General features: G+C 40.1%; 1 protein-coding gene across 10 annotated transcripts in view; it reads right to left on the bottom strand.

Moving 5' to 3' along the window:
* The window catches only part of TCF12 (transcription factor 12), a 375,921-nt gene extending 361,995 nt beyond the window's left edge, over nucleotides 1-13,926 (bottom strand). For 2 of the 10 annotated variants that reach the window (XM_057722457.1, XM_057722470.1), the window contains exons 1-3: nucleotides 12,953-13,218; nucleotides 11,891-11,987; nucleotides 10,885-10,957 (exon numbers count right to left, since the gene is read on the bottom strand). In XM_057722457.1, coding sequence (XP_057578440.1) covers nucleotides 10,885-10,957; nucleotides 11,891-11,965 — 148 coding nt within the window. In that variant the 5' untranslated portion in view covers nucleotides 11,966-11,987; nucleotides 12,953-13,218. Of the gene's footprint in view, nucleotides 1-10,884; nucleotides 10,958-11,890; nucleotides 11,988-12,410; nucleotides 12,587-12,952; nucleotides 13,250-13,887 lie in introns of those variants that run through there. The other 8 variants (XM_057722459.1, XM_057722462.1, XM_057722469.1 and 5 more) reach the window with 8 other exon arrangements.
* Between the last annotated feature and the right edge of the window lie 4,352 nt (nucleotides 13,927-18,278).

Below are 18,278 nucleotides of genomic sequence, written 5' to 3'. Positions count from 1 at the left end.
CAGTTACAGCAACAAATTTTAAAGATTTCTAGAGATATTAAATTCCTCCTCATGACAAACCGTACTCTGGTGTAGATTGGTATCAGTGCAGGTGCAACTACAACTGATCAGTTTGCTACTTCTGAGGGGCAATAAGAAACCACAGGCAAATGTATATCACTGTTGATTTCTCTATTTCCTCTGTAAAATGAACAGCTACCAACTTCCTACAAGAATTATGAAGTAAACAGTGAATGAGTAAATATTTATGAAGTACATTTATCATTACTGATTTTTTTTCAAATAATAAGACTCCTCCCATTCCCCCAATCATTCACTGGGCAAAGTCCCACTGCCATACAAGTTGTTCAGCCAGCCTCAGAGGTTATATAAAATATGAAGGCAAGACAGACCCTGGCTGTATGGCTTGTTCTGTGTTCCCACAGCAGGGAACCTCAAATCTTTGCAAACTTTATGTGGATTTAATTATTCAATATTATACAATGATTCTTCAGACAGTAACACTGCTAATGCCACAGGAAACAGGTCTGCACGAGAACCAGCGAAGTCAGTATAGCCAATTGACCTGCTTCTCAAAACTGATACACAAAGACTAGTTTATTACACACTCACTTCATTGTACTTTCATAGTTACATTAAACAGTAATGGGATCGAGCCGATGACAGACTCCTGAGGAAAATTTCATACACTCATTAGAATCACAATTTGTTTTTAATGAAGATGCCTTTAATGAGTATACTGCAGGAATAAACATCATGCTACTAACCTATGAAAACTTTTAACCAGTATGAATGTTGAGAATAAAATTACCCAAGACAGGTTTTGCTGTCTGTCCTCTATGAAACCAAATCTTAGCTCATCCTTTTATTCATGAATATGACTTGGTAGAATTTTCTTCTGTTTGCTCTCACACAGTTAAATTTGGATATGGGTCAGCACTGAGGCTTTATCTTGGAGGTAATCACATGCTGCTAGTATATATGTATGTATATACACATAATTATTTCTTACTTGATTTTATATATCTATGTAAACATATCTCCTGTTAGCATCCTGAAAATTTTCATGCAAAATGACCAGGGAAATATCACTACACTCCTTGGCCCAAAAGATGGAAAGCTTATCCCTCCTCAAAATAAAAACTGCTTTCCTAAAACAACGTATAGGGCAAACTTCTCAAAGCACAAAGCTCAGGCCGAAAAGCTTATGCTCTATTTCAAGAAGAATTTCCTTTATATTAACAAGTCCACCACAATTTTTTTCTGTATTTAAAATAATTAAGTCTCTAGTCTAAACTTTTAGTCCAAAAAAGAAATTCTTATTTTGAGTTGAAAACAAAAAACAACAACCCCTTTATTTAGGGGTTGGGGAAGATTCACACACACACACAAAAGGAGGTCTATAATACCTTTTCGGAAATCCATGGGGCCAGGTAGGGTTCAGAATTCCGTTTTTCAGATTTTAGAAAAGAAATACAGTATATATACCATGTGATACAAATTACCCCCAGCACCTGGCAATCATACAATAATTAGGAAAATAGGAAATGTCAATGGCCTCCTTTCAGATAAGATCAGATTTTGCCACTAAGATAGTTCATGCTGAATTTAAAGGAAAAAATTTGATTCAGATCTTTTCAGATTTCAAAACGGCAGATCAGTGATTGTGGACCTTTGGCAGGTAAAAGGTTGTCCTCACATATAATAAATTATGCTATCACCTAAAATAAAAACAACTAGCTGATGCTTAAATACGAGACATTTAGGATATTTAATAAAGCCTTAAAGTGGATCTAATTACTTGCCTAGTTGGAAAAGCATACTCAATTCAAGCTGTCTGTAAGTTGCCACCAAGATATTCAACATGCAACATCTTCCCCCTTTAATTTTAATCCAAATTGGAACTAACACAAAAACATTTTCCAAAACCTAGGTATGTCAAAGTCAGCTTCATACACTAGGGTTTCCAAACAGCAAAACCCTAGGAGGACCTCCTAACTCAGGAGAACTGAATGATTTTCACCCCTTGTTTATGAATGCCCATATAAACTCAGATTCTCTAAACTAACTTGTGGCCAAATCATGCTTCTGCCGTAAGTTCAGAGTGAGCCTAGCATTTTTTTCCTCTCCAGTGGCAGAGCAAACCTTTTCTTTATTCCCAACAACCTCAAAACAACATATGCCTCAGGACAGAGAGGTTGGATGAAGGTAATTCCCGCCTAGCGGAGATCCCCGTGGCGTTCCACCACTAATTCACAACTCTCGCTGAGAGCAGCAGCATATCTGCTCACTGACTGGAGTCGTGTGATCATATTAAGTTCAACCTGTGTTTCGTGTTTTCTACATTAACCACCAATGAAGTGGTGGAAGAGTCATGAGTTGATCCTGCTCATTTTAAAGCCTCACAATGGCTCACTGGCAAAACCACCAGAAAAAAACAAATGAACAACTACTGAGGGAGGCAAATTCCAGAAACACTTCCTCTGAGTAACTGGAATCATAGTACTTTCTTAACACCTAAAACAGACATGAGAAAATGACATCTTGGGCCAGCTTTTTTCATTTTTAATAACCAAAAATAAGGTATGGTAATGGTTTTGTTTTGTTTTTTTTTTTTAAAGGTAGTATTTTCTGACCTGTGCCTTATCTCAAAATGTTTTATTATTTTATTTTGAAGGTTTCATCCCTGAGTCACTGATCCAATGCAATAAAAATTAGTAACCAATCCCTAATCCATTTTCATTTCTGTGTGATCTGTAAATGTGATCTTTAAGTCCCCAATCAGCTTACAGTAACTTGGATGACTCATGGTCTTTATGAGAGTACATTTTTAACCTGGAACACATGAGAGCACATTTTAAACATGGAACAAAAAACCAAAGCTCTCTCTGTAAAAACATATATTTTCTTCTCAAGTCATGGGTATGCAAAAAAATTACAGGATAACCTGGTTAGAAAAAACAGGTTCAAATGACAGTTGCATATATTGCCAGCAAATTTATCTGTGCTTCAGCTGATGGAATACCAATTTCCTCCATACCCAAACCATCCCCCTCCCCCAATGTAAAAATCTTTTTTCATAGATTTTTGTGGGAGCAAGAAAAGATCCAGGAATAAATACAGCCAAAGAAGATACTCTAAGGCTGATCTTCTCACTAGAGAAAGAATAGTATAGGACTGCATCTCACTCCACCCTGGCTGCTACCCCCAAAGATACAAAGGAAAACAGGACGAAGCCGATGCCATAAGCTAAACTCAATGCCATCTTCCTAGAGCTTCAGTTTTACTCAATGATTAATTAAAACATATTTATATTACAACAAAAATATGTTTGTGCTAGGGAGTAGAAAGTAAAATGCACATGAAGATTTTTTTAAGATAAGATTTCTTCGGCTCCCTTACAATGTGTTGCTTCAGGCTACCGGGGGAGTTTATGTTCCTTCTCTGCCATTAAGAAAAAAGAGAAACTCTATCCTTCTCTCCAATCTGTCTCTCAACTATTCTATCCTCTCAGGTCACATCATTTTTATTTTATTTATTTATTTAGACTACACTTCCTTCCAGAAAGGAAAATTTTCAAGCAGCTAGAGAGAGAATAGAGAGAAAACACTACATCCAAGTGGTGATGCCTAAACATGGAAGAGGGTTTTCAAAACGTGTACACATTTCTGTTCACCATTCTGTACTATACAATATGTAGTCCACAAAATAACAGTATTTAGAAGAAATCAACTACAAAAAAAATAAAGGTAAGGTTATTAGGTACCTAATAACCTTTCAAAACTATTCTTCTGCCTCATTTTGGCACCAGAAAGCAACTCTGACATGTTGCCCTTGGGGGCATTTCCCCACCCTCCCCACCACCATAAAACATCACATTTTATCCAAAGTAAAATGGAGACAATGCCTATAAATAGCTTAGCATAGCACCTAGCATATGATAATAGTTCAATAAACACTGGCTATAATACTGGTCATAATTATTACTATCAATAATAATTAATATTACATTAGTATTACTTAAGAGGATGCCATAGGCAGATACCATTTTTGAAGCTACAGTGTAGCAGGCAATAATATAGAGATAATCTTATTTGATCCGCATAAGGATTCTGAAGGAATCCTTCGCAAAGGAGAAAAGTATGCTCAGATCATTTACATGATTTGCCTAGGACCACCCAGCTATTAAGTTGCAAAGCCCTGTTCCAATCTAGTCATCTGGCTCCTGGGCCCGATTCTACCCACTACACTACACTGCCTCTCTTACAAAAAGTCAAGAATCCAAGGGCTAGACTCCAACTAGATTCCACTTCATTTCAATAAGCACAGGTCAAAGAATGACAGGAATTCCCTCCAGTCACCACACAACCAAATTACATGCAAATACAAATCTGCACCAAATGTCATCAAACACTCCATCCATATATTAATAAAAATCTGCATTTTTACATTAAATAATCAACCACAGTCACTAATCTTATACCTCTAACTCCATTAACATCAATTCTTGACCTGATAATTTATCTCCCTCTGAGTTCATTTCCCTAAGGGTATTTATTCACTTACTTAGTTTTAATTATAACTTGTAGGAACAAAAATCTACATCTCCTATCCAAAGGAAACTGAAGTGTAGATAAAAACATATGTATGTACAAAAAGGTATTCACTATCATTTTTTATAACAAAACGCAAATCAACAAAAAAAAATCTCTAAATGTCAAGCAGTAAGAAAACTGATTTGATAAGTTATGCTATATCCAGCTCATGTAATACTATCATACAATAATTTTAAACAGAGCTTATGAAGAACTGTTAAGAACAGGAGAAAATGCTCATAACATCAAGTGAAATAAAAAAGCAGGACATGAGATGAAACCATCAGTAAGCTCTCAACTTTTTAAACACAGAACAGGAAAAAAAAACTAAAAGGAAATAAATCAAAATGTAAAAATTTTCTCTGTAGAGTAAAATAATGGGTGTCTTTTCCCCCTGTTGCTTTTCTGTTCTCCAATTTTCTTTTCAATGATGATTATGTATTAATTTTAAAGGCAGAAAAGAGCTTTTTTTCAACCATAATCTTTAATTCATCTTGCAGCACTCTTCCCTCAGAAATCCCCAAATTAGCCAAGAGTCCCAAGTCATTTGAAATTTAAAATGCTCAAAACATATCAGCATCTTTTTTTTTTTTTTTTCTCCAGCACTAACATCCTCCAGTTATGCCAGAACAGCAAAAGTCATTTCTCTTACCTACAGAAAACCAATCCTTCAAATTCTGTCCATCCTCTTCTGGTAATTTTCCTTCCTACTTCCTATTTTCCCTTTCTACTTCCTATACTAATATCAAGTCCAAACCTTCACCAGCTCATCCCTAGATAGCACAGTAGCCTCCTATATAAGTAAATGCTTTCCTTATTCTATTATCTCACCACTAACAATTCACTCCACCACTGTTCACTATGTGCCAGATACTGTTCCTGGAGCTTCACCTATATTAACTCAGTTAACATTCGTAACAGCTCTATGAGGATAGCTACTAACATCAGTCCTATTTTACAGATTCAGAAACAGAAGCATAGAGAGGTTAAGAAACATACCCAAGATCACCAGCTAATAAATGGCAATGATTAGACTTGAACCCTTGCAGTCTGGCTCCAGACAACAGTATATAAATATGAGCTCCTTCAAGGAGTGCAGGAGTGGTAACCAATAAAAATCAGATTTCTTGTAACGGTATATACACAGGGCCTTGGAGCAAGCCTTCCATTTTAGGGTCTCTTTTCATGCTATTCCACATCTGGAAGGACAGTTCTCTTCCCTACTTAATTTTTCATATCCCCTTTAAAAGTCAACTCTAAATTCAACATGTTTGAGTTTTTCCTTAAGCCAGTTCCCTCACTCCTCAGCACATCCTTACTCTTATGGACTCAATATAACCTATATTAATGTGCAGTTGTTGATATTTTTTATGCTATAGAAGTTTATCTACTTCATATTTTTACATTTTATCTTCCTATCTAAATAATGAAATGCCTCCACTTTTTTTGGTCTATGTCCTTCTCCATTTGCCACTTCTCCCAAAGCTAGTTGCACAAAGTAAATACTAAGTAAATACGTGGTTAACTGATAAATCTAAGATAAATATGGCTCAACTATTTAACAAAGCAGAAAGTCTTTTGAACTGATATATTTAAATGTTTGTCTTCTTTTCATTTTATTCCCTAAGCACAAAAGCATTAGATTTGTAATTTCAACATTCCCATCCATAAAAACATATTCCAGCAATACCCAGAAACAATCCTATTAAATAATTTTTTTAAAAAGGTATCCCACAAGAGTGTAAAGCAATTATATTCCAACCAAGAGCTTAAAAAAAAAAAAAAGTATCCCACACACTGTCCAGAAACTCCTTTTTTTCCCAGAAGACCGTTCCTAATAGTGTTATTTAACTCTCTTGTGGCAAGAGTTATCCAAGTCTTTGACAACAGTAAGAGGCAGTAACATTCCAGACATGATTATCAATTGTTTGAGAACAAAAAAGACTATCTGGCTTTAATAAGAGATTACTGTAGATAGCCCCATTAAATCTAAAATGTGAAAACAATTGTGTTTATATCTAAAGTTGAGTATCTTCATCTTTATCTTCCTAAGAGGATGATTTTAAATGTTTAATTGTTAATGAAAACAGAAATAATAATTAAAGGTATGGCTCACTGTATATAATAAACAAGTCTCTAAAATACTGTGACCTAATCAAACTGTTTTTCAAATCCATTATAAGTCACGACTACTTAAAAGAACGCTATATAGGAACTACTCTGAAAAACACACAACACACATGGTTATAATCTTGTCTCTAATTTTTGTTTACCAAGAATTTATTTTCATATACAGATTTTCTCTAAAAGACTCTTGCTACTCAGCTTTTACATTAATTGAGTAACTTAACAGTAGACCATATTTATCCTAAAATATTATATTTTTCCTCACATGCCTGCTGACTCTGCAGTTACCTGAATTACTACAAGCTTGCCAGAAGCTTCAGCTACCCAAATAACAGTACTAAATTTGAGTGTGTATTACTATACACTATAGTTAACAAATTTTAACACTGATAGGTACACAACATGAAACACACCCTACTTATAACTTCACAATACCTTAAGTGAAAAAGCCAAACCTAGCTTCCCCTCTATTTAAAATTACCATTCCTACTTATATTACAGTTTCGTTAAAAAACACATTGGTAAAATTTTGGTATTTTTTTTCTTGATATTTCAAATAATACTATGGCAATTTGAAAAGCTTACTCTATTTTAATCCCCCCCCCCCCTTTTTGTAAACTACTGGAGAAGTAGATACAAGTTATCTACTTCTTATCTTAAAGGAAATATCTAAAAGAGATTGATATAGCAGTGTTGTTTTATTTTTATATTTTATTGACACTTTAATAATCTTCCCGCCTGATGTCAAAGGATATGTAGTATGTCCTAATGCCTGATTATTTGCAGTGTATAAGGGAAACACCAGGAATCCTTGTGATGATGGAACTGTTCTTGTATCTTGACTGCATCACTGTCAATAGCCTAGTTGTGATATTGTACCACATTTTCACAAGATGTTACCGTTGTGGGAAACATGGTAAAGTGTAAGTGGGATCTCTGTATTGTTTCTTACAACTACATATGAATCTACAATTATCTCAAAACAAAAAGTTTAATTGAACAAAATTACTTAAGAGCAATTTAATGAGAATTCATTTTTCTGGCCAATATTTTCAAAAATCCTATATGTATATATGAAAATACCCCCCCAAAAATGAAAAACTGTATTTCTTTTAAAAATTAAGAGCTAGAAAAGAGTTCTTACAATTCTTTCCAAAAATCTTGAGCAATAAGAAATCTATAGTGTTACAAAAGTCTGATTTGAACAAGGAAAAGTAAAAGCTTTACCTGCTAGTTAAAATAACTCTCTAGATAGAAACATAAGAGACAAAGAGACTCAATATATATTAGATGGCTTACAAAACAAATATATCCCACTCCCAACATCTCTTATTACTTGGATTAAGAAACTAACAAAGGAAATCTTTCAGATATCATGTAAACATTTAAACTACTAAAAATTAAACCCAATGTCACAATTTAGTTCCACACACTCAAGCCCTGAAGTTGGAGGGGCCAGTGGATTTAAACACCTGAACTATTTCCAGTTTGTCAATCCTTTCAACAAGCTTTCCTCTCATACAGTGTCCTACAAAGTGCCTCACCTTTAACTCCTACAGAGAGAAACCCTTCTCTCAATGTCACCATAAGAATATCTCACAGATTCTATCATACCAAGCGGACAAATTCAGTGTTATCATAATACAAAGAAAATTAACACCCCTGATGAAAAAGTCACTATAAAAGTTCCTCAGACAAATAAGTAATAGAAAATACACATTAACCTTTTCCATAGTGACTTTTGATGAAGTGTCAGCTATCATACAAGTTATACTTTGCTTTAGGAATAAGATTTTCAAATAACATCACGTACTATAACATATACAGTGAAATTAAGTCATCCTCAAAAAGGACAATCAATAAAGGAAACTATACAATTAGAGTTTTCATGAGGCAAAAGGCTTGGGATTTTACAAATGTTACTTCAAAAACAAGCTAACTCTAATCTTTTAAAGTCACGTCTTCAGAAGAAAAGTCAGATCTTTAGCTCCTTATACACTGCAAATAATCAGGCATTAGGACATATTACATACCCTCTGACATCAGGCCGGAAGATCATTAAAGTGTCAATAAAATATATAAATAAAACAACACTGCCATATCAATCTCTTTTAGATATTTCCTTTAAGATAACAAATGGCTATCGGGCCATATCTACGAGTATACTTCCATATAAAATAACTGCTTTGCTATTTTCCCTTCCCTCAAACCTAAATCCATTCACCGATTATTAAAGGTCACAGCTTTTTTTAATTACAATTTTTTCCTGAAATTTAAAAAACAACCACACAGATAAATACTTAAATTCACATTTTCAACAGATTAAAAAACCTAACAGTATTAAAACTAAAAATTTCCTGCTCCAAAGAATCAAACACTATGAACACTTCTACAATGTAGAAAAATAATTCCTTTCGTTGTATAATGCATGCTACAGAAAGAAGGACCCACAACTGCTCCAATGCCACCCTAGAGTTCACTGAACTTTTTTTTAAATTTTAGACTACATAAATTATACCTTAATTTTAAAAAGTAAAAAACATCTATTTGCCCTTATTCTAAAACCAGAAAAGTATTTCTAATAGTAAGTTTCTGAACTTCATGTCCTTGATATCAATGAATGTCAGTTAAATACATTTTCTACAGTTCAAGTCATACTAAGCATCTACTGTGTATTAGACAAAGAAAATCCGAAAGTTTCTGAGAAGGTATCAGTTGCAAAAACTGACATGCACTCACAACAATAGTAAAGAAAGAGAATACATAGCCTTCTTCTATATTAACCAATAATTTTCTCTCCTCAACCCAAAAAAGCAATGATTTTGAAACCATTACCAATAAATGGATAGAAGTGTGAGAAGAGTTGGGGTTGGCTGACATTTTATGATATCCTTTAGATTAAGGATAATATTTGTCTTTAAGATATTTAAATTTCAAAACGTTTTTATTTTACTTATTTGAGATGTTAAATAACATGCTAGGTTTTACTCTTAAGTTGTAATTTCATCATTAAAATTGAATTTCAGTAAATTAAGACAAGTGTATAATTTTTAAACAGAAACTTTTCTTAACGTAAAGTGGTATAAAGGGTTAAATTGGTTATGAAACTGACCTTCCTTTCTGATGTTTTGCTCCCATAGTACCTTAAGAAATCAACTATCATTTTACTAGGGGAAATAAAAAAGCACCAGTCAAAAAGGAATTACTGAGTTTCAGCCTAGAGACATGACAGCCGGTTTTCTTAAGATGATGCTGTCTTGGCTTTTGTTTTTTTGGGTTTTTATTTTCATCTCTGAGCACTAAGGAATAAACCTAAGTTAAACAGAAAATGATAGCTTTTGTACACTACAATGGACCTTGCTTCTGGAACGTTTATTTTTTTAAATCGTGGGTATAACTAAGAAAAACAAAAAATGCATACTTAAGAAATATGGGATAAATGTTAATAATGGAGCAGAGCAGTTATAAATATACAGAAAATAAATTTAAAGATGAAAGCACTAGTTTAGGATTAGGAATATAACTTACTCTAAACGTTATCCTAATGCAATGCGAACGTAGGACAGAATTCAGTCATCTGTGTTATTTGAAGGTAAATCTAACTTTCTATTCATTTATTTGTAACATTTTAAATAACCATGCACGAAATTGTTCATTTCCCGCAGATTTCCAAAGGAATAGCCATCTTTTAAAATGTCTTACTAATTACTGCTTGACTCAATTCCACCTTTCATATGCACATATTAAATATTATTTTACCAATTCTTTAGAATCCAAAGGTTTAATAATGCTAATGACCTGAACTTTAGTAAAATTTTTAAATATACATTTAAATAAACAATAACAAAAAATACCACACATAGACCAAAGATCATTTTCTCCTGGTACTTTTCTAAATACAGAGTCATGCTACAATCCCTTGTACTCAAACAAGACAATTTTCAATTTAAAAACTCAGAAAAGAAAATAATTTTTAAATTTATACTGAAATTCTTAAAGAGATATCAATGGATCCTTAGAGCAACAGCCCACATTTGGGGGCTTATTTTTGCTTACAGTTTTAACTAGACACTACAAAACGGCGAAAAGAAAAATATTAAAATACTTCATCAACGTATCACAACACCAAAATATGAGTTTCTGATTTTAGACATGATCTTACCTGATCCGCTGAACTGACTGCTTCCCAGTGTCGTTGGTCTGGTTTTCCCACTATTAACAGGTGGGGAAAACATCTGCAAAATAACCCAATCGTACCTGTTAGTAGTGAAATTCTTCTAGACTCCTTGCAAACAAAAGTCCACCAAGAGTAATCAATTAGTTACCATATTTCAGAGGAAAGTTAAAATTGGAGATACACATTCAGACCCAGAAAGGCAAATACACTTAGTGATATTATTTCCTCACACTATTTGGAAATACTGGCTATTTTCTGTTCTGAAAATCCAGTCACTTACATGAGAGATTCTAAGATTATTAAGTTTAAGCTGTAAGTTTTTGTCAATAATCTCCACTTTGTAACAGCAGTTAATAAAGGAATTCAACCCATTAGAAATAAAGGCAGTGGGGCCTTTGGTTTCAGAAGATATTTTTAAGTCACTCAATTATTTCCCAGGTTAAAGAAACTTTAAATGTATATACCCATATGTACTTCTTATATCCGCATGTATTTACACACACACATACACACGTACAAGTACATATATATTTATCTTAAGAGGATTCAACCCAAAAGGCTGGAAATCCTAGCCCTTCCCCAGCTTTCTTGTAAGCGACATCTTTCAGGTACCATAAACTATACTATATCTCGGGAAGACAAATGATTAAGAGTGCTGAAGAAAAAACAATTTTCTTTTTCCATATGTTCAAAAGCCCTAATAAGCATCAGGGTCAGAAGGTGACTCAACCAAAGCTCAAGAATACGTTGTTCTCCTTTTAACTGGTTAAATCAAATGACCCCTCTGGCATTAAAGTTTTAAATCGGCAAGTCTAGACATTACATCAAAGTTCAGGTGTCCAACTTGGGGGACCTGGACTCCAGCCCTGAGATCTACTGCTCAAAGCAGATGGAGATCACGCTGCTCAGTTTCCACGTCGGTCTCCCCCCTCTCTTTTCTTTTTCTGTAAATCTCATCAGAACCCCAAGATGCCGCAGAAAGCTCTCATACCGCACTGAAGTCCAGCAGGTCGCTCAGCTCCTTGTCGGTCCCTATAGCGGCCATGCGCTGCTGCTGGGGATTCATCTTCGGCCACTTCTAGCAGGTCCTAAGACAGAGGAAAGAGGCTCAGCGAGAGACAGCGACAGACCACCGAGGCCCAAAGTGCGTACGAGGATGGAGAGGGGCGTAGAGGAAGAGGAAACGCGCCGGGCTGACTTCCAACACCCTCCTCATTCCTCACCGCCGCGCGGGCCGGGGGCAGGAGAGCCCGACGCCCGCGCCGAGTCCGTGAATCCACGCGTTTCTCGGCCCCGCCCGGGAGCGACGCGGCGGCTCCCGCAACTCGCCACCTCTCCCGCAAGTTTCCGAGCCCGTCCCTGCCCCCTCCCCGGCGCCCCCTACCCCGCGCCGCCGCCGGGTGCCCGACGCGTGGGGCCGGGCCGGGGCGGGGGTCTTGAGGGGCGGGGTGCGGGGCGATTGGGCATCCAGCGAGCGGAGCGGCGGCGAGGGGAGTAGCGAAGTGACTCACGGGCTCGGCAACAATAGAACTGACAAGTTGCAAGGAACGCGCCGCTCGCAGGCCCGCGTCTGCGGCCGCCGCCGCCCGGACGTCCCCCGCGGGCCCCGGGGGTCGGAAAGCACCCCCTACGCGTCCGAGGGGCGTTTTTAAAAAGAAAACAGAAACACCGACAACTAGTCCCGCTCTCGCCGGCGTCCTCCTCCCACTTCTGCTGCCCTGCCCGCGGCCGGCCGGCCCCGGACCTGCCTAACAATGAGCCTGGCTCGGCAGCCGAAGAGCCCGCTCTCCCGCGCGCCTCGGAGCCCCAGCCGAGCAGTGAGCGGAGCGCGCAGGCCGAGCGCGCCGCCCGCGGGCCTGGCCGCCCGCGACTCTCGCCTCCGCCCCCACTCCGCTCCCCAACTTGGAGGGGACCCCGGGTTCTCCTCTGTACAAAGGGGCGAGGAGCTGGGGCGCGGGCCGGGGGCGCCTCCGCTCCAGCAGGGACGCGGCGGCTCCCCGCAGCCCCCAGCCTTGCCACGGCGTCCCCCTCCCGCGCGCCGGCCCGCAATTACCTGCCGCCCCGTCTCCGCATCCAACCACCCCGATTAAAGTTCACTTTGGCCGGCAGAGCGGGCTCGGGCTTCCCCTTGCACCGCCCGGCGGTTCGGCTCACTTTGCCCCGCGCGAGCTCTCGGATCCGGGCGGGGGAGGCGGCTCTCGGGCCTGGCCGCCCCTTCCTCCCGGGGCGGGCTGGCGGTCCCCCCGAATAGAACTTGTGGGTCTCCTCAGGCGGACATTTTTTTCGCTGAGGCTGCCTCAGCACCGCGTTCGGCTCGGCTGCGGATCCCTCCGCGCCGGGAAGAGCCCCGGGTTAACCCCTTCGTCCCCGGCCGCTCCCGCCGCCTGCGCCGAGGAAGTGGGGCTGGCGGAGGGGGCGGGGAGGAGCCGGCGGGAACGGGGAGGCGCCGCCGCGCGGCTGGCGGACAAAGCCCGCGGTGGGGTGAGGCGGGCCGGAGTCGGAGCCGGCGGGGAGGGGCGGGAGGCACGCGCAGGCACCCCGCGAGGCAGGGCTGGGCCGCCCGCGAGGACGCCTGGCCGGGCCCCCGGGAGAGGGGCGGCAGGCACCGTGGCGCCTCCCCCGGCGCGTCTTGCTCCGGCTTCCCGCCCCGAAGTGGAGCGGCGGAGACGCAACCGTGGGCGCATCTGGATTCGCTGCCCAGGCCACCCAGCCCGAGGCCGCAGAGCCCTGAAAGGCTTCCGATCCCGAGCAAGCCGCGCTGGACGCCGGACGCCACGCTCGGCCTGGCCCGTAGGCTCCGGCCCTGGGAGGCTGCGCAGGGCTCGGCGCGGAAGATGCGTGCGTGGGGAAGGGAGACCGGCCCCCTCGGTCGGCTCTTGGAGTAGCTACGGTTGGTCAGATTCGTTGCTGAGTAGAATGCAGGAAAGGCACAACCTCCTGAAACCCACAAAGCAACGTGGGCTTCAGGTTCCCAAACAGTACACTTACGCAGGCCTCTACAGTCCTCTCTTCCCATCTGAATCCCAGTCGAGGCCACCGAATCGCACAGCAGGATGAGTTCTTGTAAATGGATCAAGCCAGGCCCTTCGTTTTACAGAGACGGCCCAGGGAGGTTCTGTCACAAAGCCGCAGTCTTGGCGCAAGTCCTGAACTTGGCCTGAAGAATCCCAAACGGAGTAGAAGACAAAATAACTAAACCTCAATTTCTTTCTATTCGGACGTCAAAGTAAGATTTTCTCCGATAGCAGCCAGCGTTTTGACTCTTTTGGGTCAGTGAACGCAGTAAAGACCAGTAAGGCCCAGGCGGAAGAAATACTGTGAGGAGAGAAGACACATCCAAGGTAACAAATTGAAAGATGCAGCCAAGCCTTGAGAGCAACAGCCTGGCAAGAAGGAGCCATTGGAGCCCAGATTTGCATGGAAACAAGGAGATAGACTCAGCTGCAGATATGCAATTACTGTGCATTATTACAAACAGAGCTGTCCAACGGAAGAAGGCAATTGTAGCCTGGGAGTAAGGGTTTCCATGACGTTGTCAACGGCTACACCGCGGACCTGGCCAGATTCCATGGTAGCCTCCCCTATATCTACTCCCCCTTATCTAGGTAAACACCAACTCCCCCTTCTTAGCGTCACATCCCTGGCCTGGCTGCCTACTGGAGAATGAGGTTCCATTGTAAGCAAATCGGCAAAATTCCAACCTAAATAAATCAGCACAGCCCCATTCCCTGCTGCAGCTATTGGTTGCCAATGTGTGTGACACAATTTGGGCCAATGCTGGGGGCTTTGGGGAAAGTTTGTGTTTGTTTCATGTTCCAAGAGAGCTTCGGAGGCAACGTCCTCTTTCTGCATGTACTCAAGAAATCCAGGAGCATAAAAACAACCAAAAAATGTGAAGGAATATCACCAGCATATTTTATGGGAAAAAAAAAATCAAGGAACCCCTGGACTTTGGGCAGCTATCTTCCAACCACCAGGTCCACCCTGGTGGAAAATAAAGCAGACATGGAGAAAGCATAGGCAGAAAAACATATGCTTTGGTGATGTTTTTGAGTCTCTGACCGCAACTTCTGAACCCAGGTCTAATGTCACTGATGGAACCAACAGGATGAGTATTCTGCTGTTTGTAATCTAATGTGTTCTAAGCGATTTAGGCCCAGTGGCCATTTTTTGCAGCAAAGACCTAAACATCAAGATGAGAAGTCTGACTAGAACTTTTAAGGCCGCGTACCAGTAGAAAGAGTATCAGCGGTAAAACAAAACAAAACTGAAGAGAAATCTTGGGGAAAGAAGGCATGTAATTCCATCTGAAGGATTTATGCTGTTTTGAAGAGAAAAGGAGAGCCAGTTTCCTTCTCATCCTTCTCATACAACTAATCTAAAGGAAGAAATCACTGTCTGCCCAAACCCTCAGTCATAGGAGCTCCCTCACTCCTTTGAGGGACTGACTAAAGCTTCTCATATCTATTATGGCCCATATTGTTGTATACTTCACTTTCCTCATTAAATACCCCTTGAGGGATGAGGCTGCTATGTATCTGTCTGTATTGTGCACCTAGCATAGTGCCAGGTGTATAGTACACACTCAAAAAAGGGAGGCTGGAATTCAATGTCAGTCATTTGAAATTAAACATAAATTTATTTGCATCCTGTAATATAGTCTTTTCATGTATCATTTTCAATAGGGGAATATTTTCCCACCAATGGATTTTCTTTAATACTCTGGACAGGGCTTCCCTGGTGGCACAGTGGTTAGGAATCTGCCTGCCAATGTAGGGGACATGGGTTCGAGCCCTGGGCCAGGAAGATCCCACATGCTGCAGAGCAACTAAGACCATATGCCACAACTACTGAGCCTGCATTCTAGAGCCCATGAGCCACAACTACTGAGCCCACGTGCCACAACTACTGAAGCCCACACACCTAGAGCCCATGCTCCACAACAAGAGAAGCCACTGCAGTGAAAGGCCTGCACACCACAATGAAGAGTAGCCCCCACTCTCCGCAATTAGAGAAAGCCCGCACGCAGCAACAAAGACCCAACTCAGCCAAAAGTAAGTAAATACGTAATACTCTGGACATATAAGGAAGACAAAAAAAATATAAAAACTGGAGTTTTGTCGTTTGTAAGTCGTTTCTGGGCTTTTGCTGACCTTGCCAGATAGAGCCAGAAGGCTTTATTAAAAAGCTCAGAGAGAAATAGCCAGTAACACAGATTCAGTGATGATTAATAGTACTGTTTCTATAGTGTAAGTTAATATCAGTAAATCAATATTGAAGTATATTTAATAAACACTTCTTACATGCAAGGCATGGTGCTAAATGCTGTTTAGAAACAAAGTATCAAACCCACCCACCCTAAAAATGGATATAATCTGATAGATTTTAGTTTACTGCCCATTCACCTTAGCCTGCCACTGGCCAGACACAGGAATTCTGTCAGTATAGTTTTGGTCTATTCTTTTCTAAGGGCCCCCACCCTACACTGGAGAACACACACACACAATTTTATCAGGGAGCCCTTATTGCCCAAAGAAACCTTTGCAGTCAAAAGGAAAAGCAGCCAAAGCATAGGGTTTTGCTCCCTTGGGAGAATGACGTAACTTTAGCCTCTTATTCAGAAGGCAAGAATTCTAGAAAGCTCTGAGGAGAAGGAGGAGGAGGAGGAGACAGAATAGAGCCAATCAAGTCAAGTGGCAAGTTGTTACCTAGATGGAGTGACCGGCCTCTGACCATTTTCCCCTTAGAACCAAGGTTGATGGCTAATAGACTCCCTTGTAACTCCCTGCTCTGTAGGAGAGCAGCTAGGTGTTTGTGGGGTTTTTTCCCACAGGGGTCCACTTGGGACTAAAGGGAACAATGTTATGTAACAATTAGTTTAAAAAGAATTATTACCTTCAGTCCATGGCACTCACATCAAAGGTGAATTAAAAGCCAAGATTTTCCACTTTTATCATAAGTCATATTCTACTAGTCATCAGCAAGCCACTCCTCATTCTCTTCTATCAGCCAGCAAGAATCCCTCACCTTTGGGGGATTTCCTGGTACGGATTTCGCCTTTCCTCTCTGTTCATAGCTAAAAAGAGTTCTCTACTCCTTGCTAGTGTCATTTATTATTTAAGCTGTTAAGTGGCTTTACTGCAAACTTACTATCTGCAGGTGAAGCAGGAGATCTCTAGAAGGTAGACGGATTAAGTGAACATTTGTATATTGGATGTTGAGGCTTCCAAATATCTTTACCAACTTGGCTCCCAGATTTCAGCAGCCAGACCTTCAACTTTCAAGGAGGAGATTAGAAGATCCTTCTATGTGGAATCTGACCAACCCAAGAGGAAAAAACCTGAAGATATTGACCTGGGAGGTTCCCCACCTATTAGCCCAAACAAATCATTCTATGGGGACATTTAGAGCTGAGAACTCCCCTCCCCCCAGTCACTCAGAGTTTCCAGTCAGCATTTTATCGTCCTGTTCTTAAATATGAGCAGACAACCAAGGATTATCAGACACTGGGGGGAAGTCACTATCTTGTGAGACATTTAGAGCATTTAGAATTGAAAACAGGAGAGTACAAGTGGGGAAAAAATTGAAATATGCTTTGGAAGAGAAAATTAAGGAAATTTCTTAGCGGAGAGGACCAGTTCAGGGAGTACAAAATCCAAATAATAATGGCTCCAAAAAGAGAGATAAGAGGGGAAAATGATGAAAGTCATCAATGAAATAATCTAAGAAAAATTCCCAGAAGTGAAGTACATGAGTTATCAAAAAATGGGTTCACCAAGTGCCCACCAAAATGGATAAAAATAGATCTATACCAAAGCATGTAATCAGGAGATTAGAGCATACAGCAGATGAGGATAAGACCTTCAGGCTTCCACAGGGAACACAAAACAGGACAAACACAGAGGACTAAGAACCAAAATGGCATCCATTGTTCAGCAACACTAGAAGCTGGAGGGCAATGGAAAAGGCCTTCAAACATTCTGAAGAAAAAAAAATGCTAAATGAAGGAATGGTTTGGAAATATTTTTTTAAATAACTCTATATGTCATATCATTTTTAAAGCAAATATTACTTTTCTCTGGTCAATGTGATTTAATCAACATGACTAAGTCAATGTGACTTAGAGATAGAGATATACCCAGCTGGGTCCCAGATAGAACACACAGTGGCATCACCTGCAAATACACATACAGTTTTTGCTCTCTCTCTTTTCTCAGCATCTCTAAAGAATTTTAAAAATGTTATTAGATTTTGGCAAGCAAAGAATCCTCTAATTATTATATTCTCATTTGAATAGTCAAATTTAATATATATATTTCTTATAGTCCAATCTCAATTATTCATTAAAATGAGGTAAGCATCCAAACAACAAACACCCT

Source organism: Hippopotamus amphibius, chromosome 2, assembly GCF_030028045.1.
Source record: "Hippopotamus amphibius kiboko isolate mHipAmp2 chromosome 2, mHipAmp2.hap2, whole genome shotgun sequence".
Classification (NCBI taxonomy): domain Eukaryota; kingdom Metazoa; phylum Chordata; class Mammalia; order Artiodactyla; family Hippopotamidae; genus Hippopotamus; species Hippopotamus amphibius.
This window is presented reverse-complemented; position numbering and strand designations above follow the sequence as displayed.